Genomic DNA, 12,525 nt, shown 5'->3' with positions numbered 1-12,525 from the left:
ACTGGGCTTATAATTCTAGTACAGACCAGTAGTGAGTGATCATGTTTATTAATGGCAGCTGAGACCCTGCACGTCTCATTTGTGGGTGACCTGAGATGGAGTGAAACAAAGCACCCCTAAGTAGCTTTTTGCTTTTTCTGCATTTCATTTTGAAAATAGCAGTACAGTTACAGCGAAGCCTCACACTCACGCACTCCAGCGCTTGACAACCTGCCTGCCTTTGCAGTCCCTCCCATCTGCCTGACATCTTACACTTCAGCGGCACAGTCTTCCTGACACCTCCCGCCTCAGTCCCCACTCCAGCCTGACTTGCATGCCCTCATCCTTCTAGGCTGGGGAATTGGCTCCTCTTAGAAGCTTCCCCCACAAACCCCACCTGCCAAATTCCACCTCCAGGCTGCTCAGATGCCCTGCTCGGTGTCCCCATAACACCTTCTGTTCCCCTCCACTGCACTTAACACACTGTGGTGATATGCTGTGCCTGCATGTCCGTGAGCTTCCTGAGAGCAGTGTGGAGTCGTATTAGTTTTAGGAGGCTGGGTCCTTACCCAGGCCCTAGCATACCATGTGTGTGTTTAGTAAACATTTGTCTTGTTCAGAACCTTAAAGGAACCACAGACGATCTCTGCAATCTGTAGTATATGCTGTAAAGCCTGCGCACCAGGCTCCAAGTGGAGCCGCTGGGACCCGAACCAGAGCCAGCCGATTCTCAATGTGGATGCCGTTCCAACAAGCCCAATGGCCTGGTTACTTCAGGCAGCAGAAAGGCCATTATGGGACATGGGTGGTTACTCGTTTCCCTTATAATGGGCAGCGGGGATGCAACAGTTTCTTTTTGTAGCTGCTTTCCAACTCCCATTGCCTAAACAAGGGCTCTCTCAAACAGCCTCACAACTGTGTCTTTCCCATGTCTTATCTTCCGTCTTTCAGATGAAAATAAGAAACACATGGAGGAAGCACATGTAATACACACTCATCATAGAAACCTTGAAAGATACTGAAAAGTATAAAGAAGAAATGTCACCCCCGATCCCACAACAAAAAACTGACTTCTGTCACTCTGTAGCCATCTTTTTTGTCCTTTCTATGCATCTATCTGCATTTTTGGCTATAACTAAAATCACTCTGCACATTCACATTTATGATCTTTTTTTAAACTGAAAAATACCTACGTGAGAGCACAAGCATCGGCAGCTTCAGCAGCAGCTATCACTTATTGCACACTTGCCCGAAGGGAGTTCGAGATCAGCCTGGGCAATGTAGTGAGACCTCGTCTCTACTAAAAATAAAAATAGGACATACTTAATATAATTTTATTTCTGATGATGACTCCTCACCCCATCACCACCTGATGATGTATGGGTCTTCTTTTCTTTCCTTTTTTTTTTTTTTTTTTTTTTGAGATAGTCTTCCTCTGTCTCCTAGGCTGGAGTGCATGGTGCAATCTTAGCTCACTGCAACCTCTGCATCCAGGGTTCAAGTGATTCTCCTGCCTCAGCCTCCGAGTAACTGGAATTAGAGGCGCATGCCACCACGCCCAGCTGATTTTTTTGTGCTTTTAGTAGAGACAGGGTTTCACCACATTGGCCAGGCTGGTTTTGAACTTCTGACCTCAAGTGATCCGCCCGCCTCAGCCTCCCAAAGTGCTGGGATTACAGGCATGAACCACCGCGCCTGGCCTGCATCTTCTTTTCTAAACACTAGAGATTTTTTGTCATTTATCTCCTTCTCTTCAAAAGTAATCTTGGAGAAATTGCTGCCAAATCTTTCCCTCTCTGCAGCAAACATTTTAAAATGGAGTGAACAGAAGTGCAGGTCAACATAGGGTTTCCTCACAGCAAAAACATTTTGCTTGTTGATAAACATATCTTTGTTTTTATGCCTGGTGACATTATTTGAGGTCTTTGATAGGATGGACCAGTACTCTGCATTAAGTTGTTGTCGTGTCTCAGCTGGCCTATGTCTCCTGTCTGCTTCAAGAGTTGCTCATAGCCTGAGGGCTGTGAATTACACCCTGTGTTCCAGGTGGTGCCAGACGGGAGGTTAGAAATGAGACTCTGAATGAAAAGAAACAGGTACAGCAGAACCCATCTTTCCGGAATTCTAAAGCTTATGGTCCCTCACTGTGTAGCAGAGGTGAATCTGCCGGAGTCTGTGTATTATCTGAGAATCTGCCTCCAGGATTGTGGATGGGGCTGGGCTGAAGCAAGCCTAGAGGGCAGGATTTTTTCCCCCCAGATCTGGAATTTAGCCCACACCCTGGCTTTTAGACTTTAGGCTTTCGATGCCGGCTGCCTTAAAACTCTTGCCAAGTGCACCACTTATAGCAGCCTAAGGAGTGGCCACTTCCCCCACTGACCCAGTTCCAGTAGCCAGGTGTTCAGAGCAATTGGAATTCATGTGACTGCCACTCAGATCCACGAGGAAGATGAACAGGCTGGTTAACAAAAACATGTAAGACTGACCTCCTTGCCCAGAGATGGTTCAGGGTGGCTTTTCACCTTAGTTTTTACCTCAGGCCGTCTGTGGCCATCCCTCCAAATGGACAGCCACAGCATTGGCATAAAAACTTACTATGCAGATGCAGCTTTTTGGGATGTTTCCTGTGTGTGTATATCCCCTGCCCACCCCATTGCTAACCTGCTAATTCCACCTTAATCCTTCCCATTTAGAAAATACAGGACAGCCATTGCTCATCAAAGCTTGTCCCACCCAATTCTGCCTCTCCCCTTGTCAGTCACCCTCAAATGAATGCCAGCAGCTTAGTCAGATGGCTTGCTGTATTTACATAGTTTGCCTGTTGGCTTAGATTGGCCAACCTGAAGAGTTGTCTTGGTGGTGGTGGTTTTTGTTTTGTGAATCTTGCCATTCCTTCTTCACTATTAAATTCTTGCTTCACTTTTAGCAGAAAGAAGTGTTTAATAAATTCAGGGGATTTTTTTTTCCTTCTAATTAAAGCGTTAGTTAAAATAGGGCATATGAGGTCACAAGCCGTGCTTCCTTCTGATAGGGATCTGCGTGGTTACACCAGGGATGCAGTGGGAGCTAAGCAGGAGCACGCACCATGCTCTGCCCATTGTTCAGCTGTGAATGTGTGGAAACACCCTGTGCAAAGCCAGTGGCACTGACAACCACAAATAAAGACAGGTTCAAGACTGGGTGTGGTGGCTCACGCCTGTAATCCCAGCACTTGGGGAGGTTGAGGTGGGAGTATTGCTTGAGCTCAGGGGTTCGAGCCCAGCCTGGGCAATGTAGTGAGACCCCATCTCTACTAAAAATCAAAAAAATGAGCTGGGCGTGGTGGCACATGCCTGTAGTCCCAGCTACTCAAGAGGCTGAGGTGGGAGGATTGCTTGAGTCCTGGAGGTCAAGGCTGCAGTGAGCCGAGATCGCGCCACTGCACTTCAGCTTGGGTGAAAGAATAAGACCCTGTCTCCCCTCAAAATAAAGATAGGTTATGCATATCTGCATCCTTTGGTAAAATACCAATTTCCTCACAAAATAATCTCCAATCCCACAAAATGGTATCACGGGTCCCAAGTCAATGGCACTCATCCTGTGGGCCTTAGCTCACGTTTCACTTGCTCAGAGACGTTGTCTGACCCCCAGGCAGGTGACCAGATGTCACACTTCCTCCACTTTTCCTTCACAGGATTTACCAGAATTTGTCGATTTGCTTGTGTCACTTTTTTTTTTTTTTCTTTTTGGAGTAATGTGTTTCTCACACCAAACTCTGTATGGGGAGAGGCTGTGTCTGCTCTACTGTCTATTGGATCTCGCATCTGAACTCAGCACCAGCTAATTAGGAATTTCATAAATGTCACAGGAAGGAGTGAGGAAACCCATTGATCTTAGAGGTGCTTGAAGCAAAACGTTTTACACTTAGATAAATCTTGGATCACTTTTTAAATGAGACCTACACATTTCTTTCATGAAGCAGTCGTGATTTCCATAGCACTTTATTCACACCACTTGCATAGTACTTAGTACACTCCATAGTGACTTTTATTTTAAGAGTCCACTTTACCTGCTAGGTTGAGAGTCACTTAAAGGGGAGATGGCATCTCGCTCATTTCTACACTCCCACTCTTGACTCAGTCTTTTGAAGGACTGAGTGGTATTTCCAATGTGGATGCTACCATGAGGCTGTCATTTGCCTTTTTTTTTTTTTTTTGGAGGAAGGAGTCTTACCCCTGTCGCCCAGGTGGGAGTGCCGTGGCACAACCACAGCTCATTGCAGCCTTTACTTCCCAGGCTCAGGTGATCCTCCTGCCTAATTTTTTTTTTTTTTTTCCTACAGACAAGGTCTCACTATGTGGCCCAGGCTGGTCTTGAACCCCTGGGCTCAAGGGATCCACCCACATAGGACTCCCAAATTGCTAGGATTACAGGCCTGAGCCACTGCACCCGGCCTCCACATCCGTTTGACTGACTTGTCTAAAGGGGTGTTGTTTTTCTGCGATTGTTCTCTGCCCACTTGTGAGAACTAGAGCACCTACTAGGTGTCCTTTACTTTGGATAATTAACCCCACATGTTCCAGATTAAAGGCATATACCTTTCGATTTGCATTCTCTCTCCAGGTACCTGACCTTTAAGGAACAGAGCTGGAACTCGAATCAAAGGTTTCTGATGCCTTCTGTACTTTTGATTTCATGTAGCAATTCAAGGCTGTGTGGAACTAACTACAGGATATCCAGGTGCTGCTCCGCCCCAGGGCTCTAATCCCACCAGACCTGTTGCACTGCACTCTGACCCATGGTCAGGATGTTTCCTGGAATACATCCACTTGACAGTCTCCTCTCTGTGCCACAGCCCTGGGCAATATGATGCTGATGGAGCTCTAGGTTAATTGCTACACCACATTGGACCCTCTCTTGTGTTTGTATCCAGGATCGTCTGTTTTTTGTGATGGAGTTTGTGAATGGGGGTGACTTGATGTTCCACATTCAGAAGTCTCGTCGTTTTGATGAAGCACGAGCTCGCTTCTATGCTGCAGAAATCATTTCGGCTCTCATGTTCCTCCATGATAAAGGAATCATCTATAGGTGAGTTTTGGTTGCTGCCCTCACTTCTAATTCGCTGCCTCCTCCACTCTCCTGGCATGATCCATCCTTCCACTTCTCATGATAATCAGTTGAAACCTTTTTTGGAATTAAATTCACAGAAGTTTTGTTTTTGTTTTTGTTTTTGTTTTTGAGGCAAGGTCTCACTCCGTAGCCTGAGCTGGAGTGCAGTGGCGCAATCATGGTTCACTGCAGCCTTGACCTCCTGGGCTAAGCAGTCCTCCCATCTTGGCCTCCCAAGTAGATAGCTGGGACTACAGGCATGCACCACTACACCTGGCTAATTTTTAATTTTTTTGTAGAGACAGAGGTCTTGCTATGTTGCCCAGGCCTCACAAAGGTTCCAAGGATCCATTAGGATAAATGAATGACAGTAATAAACACTGCCTCCAAACTAAAATTTGCCCCACTTGGTATTCATAAAATAGGCCCAAGAGGCTCAGAAGAGACTATTTATTCATCAATTGGTTCAGCCAGAGTTTATTAAGGACCTGTCATAGCCAAGCCCTGCAAGATGCTAAACACAGTGTTGTTCTCTTTTTTTTCATTTTAAGATTTGAAGTGAATCCCTTAACCATGATTCTATTCCATTTTAAGAATCTACACCTTAACTAAAGGGTGTGGCTAACCTGCTCTAAGTTGCTATAAGAAGAATCACAGTCATGTGGAGCATGGCTCACCAGTCAGGAAGTAGGTGAGCCGCTCGTGAGCAGTGTCCTGCATGATAATATCTTCCGTGTGTAGCCCCCTCCCAAATATTATTTGATTCTCCATTTTGTGACACACAATCTTTTGATCATAATATACCATACTTTGAATGGGCTCCAAATCTGCTTGATGTTGTTAAGTCATAGAATTCAACAGATATCAAATGTAACTTTAGTCAGAGAGAAGGTCAGAGACAGTGAGAAATGTAATAGTGAATGTTAGACAATTTTTATTCTTAAATTTTCCTGGTTTTTTTTTCTGCTGTCAGTGTCCTTCTACTCTTTAAATCATATAACCTAATTGCCACATATGCTCTTTTTTTCTTTTTTATTGTTTTATTTTTTTTTCTTTTTTTTTTTTTTTAAGACAGGGTCTCACTATGTTGGCTAGGTCGGTCTTGAACTCCTGGCCTCAAGCAATCCTCCCACCTTGGCCTCCTAAAGTGTGAGCCACTGCACCCAGCTCACATAAACTCTTTTTCTCTTAAGATGCAATTGTTGCTTTCCTTAGAGAAAAATTTTCATATATTAGGGGCATTAATGCCAAAGTAAAGGATTTCCTGATTGAAATTTGCTATTTATTAACCTTGTTAAATGCAGTTCCTTTCATAAACTCATGATAGTATTAACATCATTATTAAATTATAAGAGCTTTAAAAACAGTGAATATTCTTAAATACTGTGGGAGTCAAAACAGGAAGAGAACAAGTAGTAAGTCTTGTAGAGAGAATGCAGTAGGACTGGTGGTTGGTGCTGGAGTGAAGTGGGAAGGCAAGCACTGCACAGCAGGCGTGGCAGGCACCACAGAGGCACTTCCTCTAATTCATTCTCAGTGCAGATCCCCCAGACCTCAACTTCGTACAGTGCATTTATCACAGCCTCATGGCACCGTGCAGGAGGGAGGAGGGTGCAGAGCTGGGAACCAGCCTGGATAAGGGCAGTCGGAGCCACCTGTTTGAATGCAGTCCAGGATCTCTGCTCGTTCTTAGGTCACGGGGCTGCTGCAGGTTGATTAGGCAGCCTGTTTTGAGCTTTCTTGACCAGGCTGTGGAGATGAGAGCATTTTTTTCCCACTCTCCACTTTCTTCCCAGTGTATGATTTGTGGAGGTTGCTGGTATGATCTCTGATGGTGAAAGGAATTAAGCGTCCTCCTTGTGCTATCAGACTCTGGGCAGTGAGTTCCATTTTTGTGCTCCTCTCTGCGGCTAATCCAGCCATCTCCACTCCGCTTGCCCCAAAGAGAGACGTTTCCACATGTAGTTTAAAAACTGCATATAAGTAATGACTCCCCTACTTGACAGGGACTTCTCTTGCAGATCAAAATAATATTAACAACAAGACCTAAACTGAACACTTGGGCTGGGTGTGGTGACTCACACCTCTAGTCCCAGCACTTTGGAACGCTGAGTGGGGAGGATCACTTGAGCCCGGAAGTTTGAGGCCAGCCGGAGCAACATGAGGAGACCCCTATCTCTATAAAAAATATATATATATACACATATGTATTAAACAAATTAGCCAGGCATGGTGGCAAGCACCTGTGGTCGTAGCTGCTTGGGAGGCTGAGGTGGGAGAATTGCTTGAGCCCAGGAGGTTGAGGCTGCAGTGCGCTGTAATTGTGCCATTGCATTCCAGCCTGGGTGACAGAGCGGACCCTGTGTGTTGATCAATCAATAAATCAATAAAACGAACACTTGTTACAGGAGCAGCTCTTCCCTTGCATTCCTCTGTTAATTCTTCTAACAATATTATTTTATAACAGTAATAGTATCCACATTGTTCAGATGAATAGTTAGGTCTTCCAAAGACTTCATCACCAGACTGGTAACTGGTAGTGAAGTCAGAATTCAAACCATCGTCCTAACCACTGGGCTCCGCTGTCTCCTCAGGGGAGACTTGAGGATTTAGCGTACACTACAGAGTCAGCCTCTTAGTCCTTTTTGGTGATAGGACCACTTCAGTTCCTGAAAATAAGGTAGAGGGGGCAAAAGCAATTCAGTCTTATCTCAAGTTTTCTTGAATCCTCAGAGGCTTTGAGTTGGGCCGAGCAGCGAGCTTGCTTTCCTGCATTGGATGTTACTGCCCCTCAGTCTCCTTGTCTCATTTGTCTCAAAATAGGGTGGGTAGACACTGTAACTTGATGTGGTTTCTGGTGAAGCAGTGTCAGCCCCCATCTTGACAAATTTTATTTCAATTCATGGTATCTGGGATTCGATTCTGAGAATTGATTTTAATTTACTCTTGGACTGGAATCCCATGTTCAGGCTCTAACTGATATGGTTGACTTTGAAGGGAACACATTTAATTAGGATAGATTCAAATGCTATTTTTATCCCGTGGATTTATTTCACAGGATAATTTAATTCCATTCAGTATACTGGCTGGGAACACAGTCTTAAGGATAAGACTTTGAAAGCCAAGTCCTTGGCTTTACACACAGTAAAGGGCACATTTAGGTCACAGAGGGTGTGGATTTGATACAAGAGCCCAGTGAGAAACCTGGGAGTATCAGACAGCCTCATTTATCATACGTGTCCCAGAAAGCCCTTTATCAGAGCTAAAAAATAATCTCCTCAGAAGATGCCTCTGACCTATCCAAATAGAGCTGTTGTTTGTTTGTTTGGGTTCTTTGAGGGAAGGGAGGGAGAGAGGTGTTTATTTTCCAGCAAATAAAAGATAATACTATGTGCAAGTCACTGTTAAAGAAGGCTTCAGAAGGTAGTACCTTAGGCTCCTCTGACATAAATTTCTTCTTTAGCTGCCTGTGCCTATGCAAGAGGACACAGACCAGTAATGTTTGCATGCGTTCCGACTTGTGTTGTGACCCTGATTCTCAGATGTATTCACTTGTATCTTGTGGAGGAACAAAAGCCCAGTTCCTGGGAGACTCAGCAAGGGAAGGGCCTGCCCCTCTGCCTTTGGTTGGAAGGTCTGGAACCTGCTGTGGCCCAGAAACCAAGAAGAGTAGGCTGGGAAGGAGGCAGTCACCAAGTCAGTTCTCCTAAGGGGAAAAAAAGACTATTCATTCTTTTGTCCTGGGCTTCTTGGCCAATTGGGAGGCCAGACAGCGCTCATGAATAATTTACTCGTGGTGTTGACTTTTTTCCAGAGTCAAGCCCTACAGAAAAGTTAGGGAAACAGGCCGGGCGCGGTGGCTCAAGCCTGTAATCCCAGCACTTTGGGAGGCCGAGACGGGCGGATCACGAGGTCAGGAGATCGAGACCATCCTGGCTAACACGGTGAAACCCCGTCTCTACTAAAAAATACAAAAAACTAGGCGGGCGAGGTGGCGGGCACCTATAGTCCCAGCTACTCGGGAGTCTGAGGCAGGAGAATGGCGTGAACCCGGGAGGTGGAGCTTGCAGTGAGCTGAGATCCGGCCACTGCACTCCAGCCTGGGCGACAGAGTGAGACTCCGCCTCAAAAAAAAAAAAAAAAAAAAGTTAGAGAAACAAAGGGGCATGCATCCCATTGACCAAACATCTTTCAGCGTGTTTCATCAACTGTATTAAAGGGAAACTCAGCTGTCATTGACATTTCAACCCCAAACTCCTAAAGCCAGCCAGCACACATTTGATTTGCTGTTTTTGACGAAGTGTGGAATACTGTATCTGAAATATGTTGGGTGAGGAATAGTTTATAGAAGGGCACAGTTTAAATTTCACTTCCTCCTCACCATGTTATGCTTGGGCACATAGCACTTTCCAGCACAGGCTTTTCAACTCGTGAGTCTGACTGCTTTGTGCCTTATGCAGTTGTTGGCATGCTGGGTTCGTGGTAATTAGTGTTTACCCCAAAAGCTGCAAATGCTTCCCGTGGTATTTCGCCATCCCATTTTGCAGATGTGGCCCACAGAGGAAGCTTTTGCCCCACAGAGGCTGACTGCCAACCCTAACATGCTGCATTCTACTCCCATGATTACATGGCACATTAACTTTTCAACTTTGAGCTGCTGATTTCTCCTCAAATTGAGAGAAAAATGTCTACTTAATTTGACTCTTTTAAAAATTCAGAATTTGGGAAGAGTAACAATCTCATTCCCAAGATTAAGCCCTGTTAAGCTAGTCTCTGAACATAGTTGAGGTATCGGTGAATATACCAATTGCCAACATCATCTAGCTCTTGTTTCTCAAGGTTCATGAGGGTCCACAGGTGCCTCGCTGACTCCGGATAACTCAGCTTGGCGTAGCCTTGCTTGGCAAGTGGCCTTGTCTCTGAGCATCACTTCCTGGTCTAAGAATTCACAAGTGATCTGTTTCCAAATGAATTTGTGTGTTGGGGCCAGGCACAGTGGCCTATGCCTATAATCCCAGCACTTTGTGAGGCCAAGGTGGGCAGATCTGTTGAGTCTAGGAGTTCAAGACCAGCCTGGGAAACATGAGGAGACCCTGTCTCTATAAAAAATACAAAAATTAGGTGGGCGTGGTGGTGCACACCTGTGTAGTCCCAGCTACTCGGGAGGCTAAGATGGGAGGATCACTTGAGCCCAGGAGGTGTAGGTTGCAGTGAGCTGAAATTGCGCCATTGCACTCCAGCCTGGGTGTCAGAGTGAGACCCTGTCTCAAAAAAACAAACAAACAAAACAAAAAATTGTGGCCAGTGATGGATTTTACATGCACGAGTTAGTGTACGCTCTCTCTCTCTCTCTCTCTGCATTTCTTCCCCTCTGGAAAACTGCGGCAATCTCTCTCTGATTCCCACCTCCTGGGGCCTCTCTTACTCCTCAGTATTTCTTATCAGCAGACTTTGAGTCCCCCAGATGTCTTTCATTTGAGCCTGAAATTTTGGGCTCTTACTGTCACCTCACCTCTGTTGGAATTCAGTTCTGTATTTGTATTCATTCTACTCATTCCAGTGAGGAAAATCTTTTTAGATAAAGATGAAAGTACAATTTAACAACTCTGGTTTCCCTTTGTCATCTGCTAACGTTACTCCTTCTGCTGCAAGAAGTAGGTCTCTTCTCTGTTGATCTGCATACCGCAGAGACTGCTACAAATTGTCATTTGTCGTTTGTACAGTCCTTGTTTATTCAGTACATGCCAGCCATGGGAATGCTCAGCATGTTAGTCACTTTCACATCAGACTTTGGCTGTGAGCCGTCACCTGGGACTGATACTGGCTCTTTGAGCTTTTTAGTCATATGCTTGTCTCCTCTCTTACTTAGCTTGTCATGCCTTGCTGTGCCATGATGGCCTCCTTCAGTGACTGCTCTTCAACTCTCACCAGAAAGTGACCACCATTCCTGACTCCCAAGATCCTTCTTCAAGGGTATGATGGAGAGCTCAGAGCTTTCCAGCTGATTAGAGTAGCTCAGCGTTTCCCTCAAATGGAGTCTTCCCTTTCCCCATAGTGAAACTCATCCGCCACTGTTCTGCGCCCTTGCACGGCCTCTGGAGATCTTTTAACAAGTATTTGTTGAGCGTCAAACCTCTGCCAAGGATATGGATGTACTGATGAGCAAAAACAAAAATACTCGCCAGTGGAGGGTATGATCCAGTGAGGGAGAAAGATGTCGATCAAATGATTATACCAATAAAAAGTAGCAACCATGACCAGTGCTATGAAGAGGAGAAATACAATGCAATGAATGAGAACGTAGAATAGGGTGATTCTACCCAGTTAGGGAAAGACGGAAGATTTTTATAAGGAAGTGACTCTTGAGCTGAGGTCACAGTAAAGAGGGAAGGAAGGAGCATTTGAGACAGAAGAAACAGCAAACGCAGATAGATGCCCAGTAACAGGAAGGAGTGTGGCAAGGTCAGGGGTTTTTAGAGCAGGCCAGCCTGGCTGGAGTCTAGGAAGCCCATCTTACCTCACTTGGCATTTTATTATCCTACAGTGTTCAGTCAGCTGATCACTCCAAGATTTTATTAGACACTCCTTGTAAATAATTTATTTGAAGGTTAGGTAAGGCCGGTCATGTTACCAGTCCCTGGAGGAGCCATCTATTTACAGTGAGTTCCCTGTGTCTAGGTCTGTGCATTTATACTCAACAATGGGTTTATAAAATATTAGAGCCAGAGGAGACCTCAAAGGTTGCTAAGGGCCAAGCTCTCTTTTACAGATGAGGAACTTCAGATCTGAAATGTCCAAAAATTGTTTCTCGTAGTGGATATTCTCTTCGGATGACTCATCTGCTGTTTGCTCTCCATCTCCAGGAAAACAAAAGTATGGCTAGAAAATTTTGTTTCAGCCTTCAACTTAGAGCTGACATGAAGAGCGAATCAAGACATTTTGAGGCATTCAACCCTGTTTACTCCATTGCAGTGAGGAAAATCCAGTCGAGATCAGAACGTATCTCCTGAGCTGCCACTTAGTGCCAGATGTTGCGTTAGGAGGTGTAGATACAAGATGAGTAGATGTGATGTCTGCGCTTTGAGGCGCTTTCTGTGGGGTAAGAGAGATAACCATTAATAAGTCATGGCAGCTGGGTTCCAAAACTGGAGCTTGCCCAGGGTATTTTAGGAGCAGAGAGAATGGCCACTTGCCCTGAGATGGATGTTCAGGCAAACTTCCTGGAGGAGGTGAGGCCTGAGCTGAGTGTGAAGAGTTAAAAGTTAAACAAAGATAAGGAGGGTGTTTAGGTAGGGGAGCCAGTTTGAGCAAAGCAGAGAAGTGTGGTGAATGTGTAGTTAAAGTGGAAAACAGCAGGAACTTTGGTAGCACTAGAGCCTGAAGTTTGAGGCATGGGAAAAGGGCAGGCTAGAGGAGGCAGCAGAAATGAAGTGTTAAGACTTACTGTTCTTGAGATGT

At 45.2% G+C, this 12,525-nt stretch overlaps 1 protein-coding gene across 2 annotated transcripts in view; it reads left to right on the top strand.

Annotated features, from left to right (window-relative positions):
* Window positions 1-12,525, top strand: part of LOC105473667 (protein kinase C eta) — a 232,376-nt gene that overhangs the window by 162,071 nt on the left and 57,780 nt on the right. For both annotated transcript variants that reach the window (XM_011727582.3, XM_011727583.3), the window contains exon 10: window positions 4,892-5,046. In XM_011727582.3, the coding sequence (XP_011725884.1) occupies window positions 4,892-5,046 (155 nt within the window). The remainder of the gene's footprint in view (window positions 1-4,891; window positions 5,047-12,525) is intronic.

The sequence above is a fragment of the Macaca nemestrina genome, chromosome 7 (genome assembly GCF_043159975.1).
Source record: "Macaca nemestrina isolate mMacNem1 chromosome 7, mMacNem.hap1, whole genome shotgun sequence".
Taxonomy (NCBI): domain Eukaryota; kingdom Metazoa; phylum Chordata; class Mammalia; order Primates; family Cercopithecidae; genus Macaca; species Macaca nemestrina.
The sequence above is the reverse complement of the archived record's forward strand: the minus strand, read 5'-3'. Positions and strand labels throughout refer to the sequence as shown.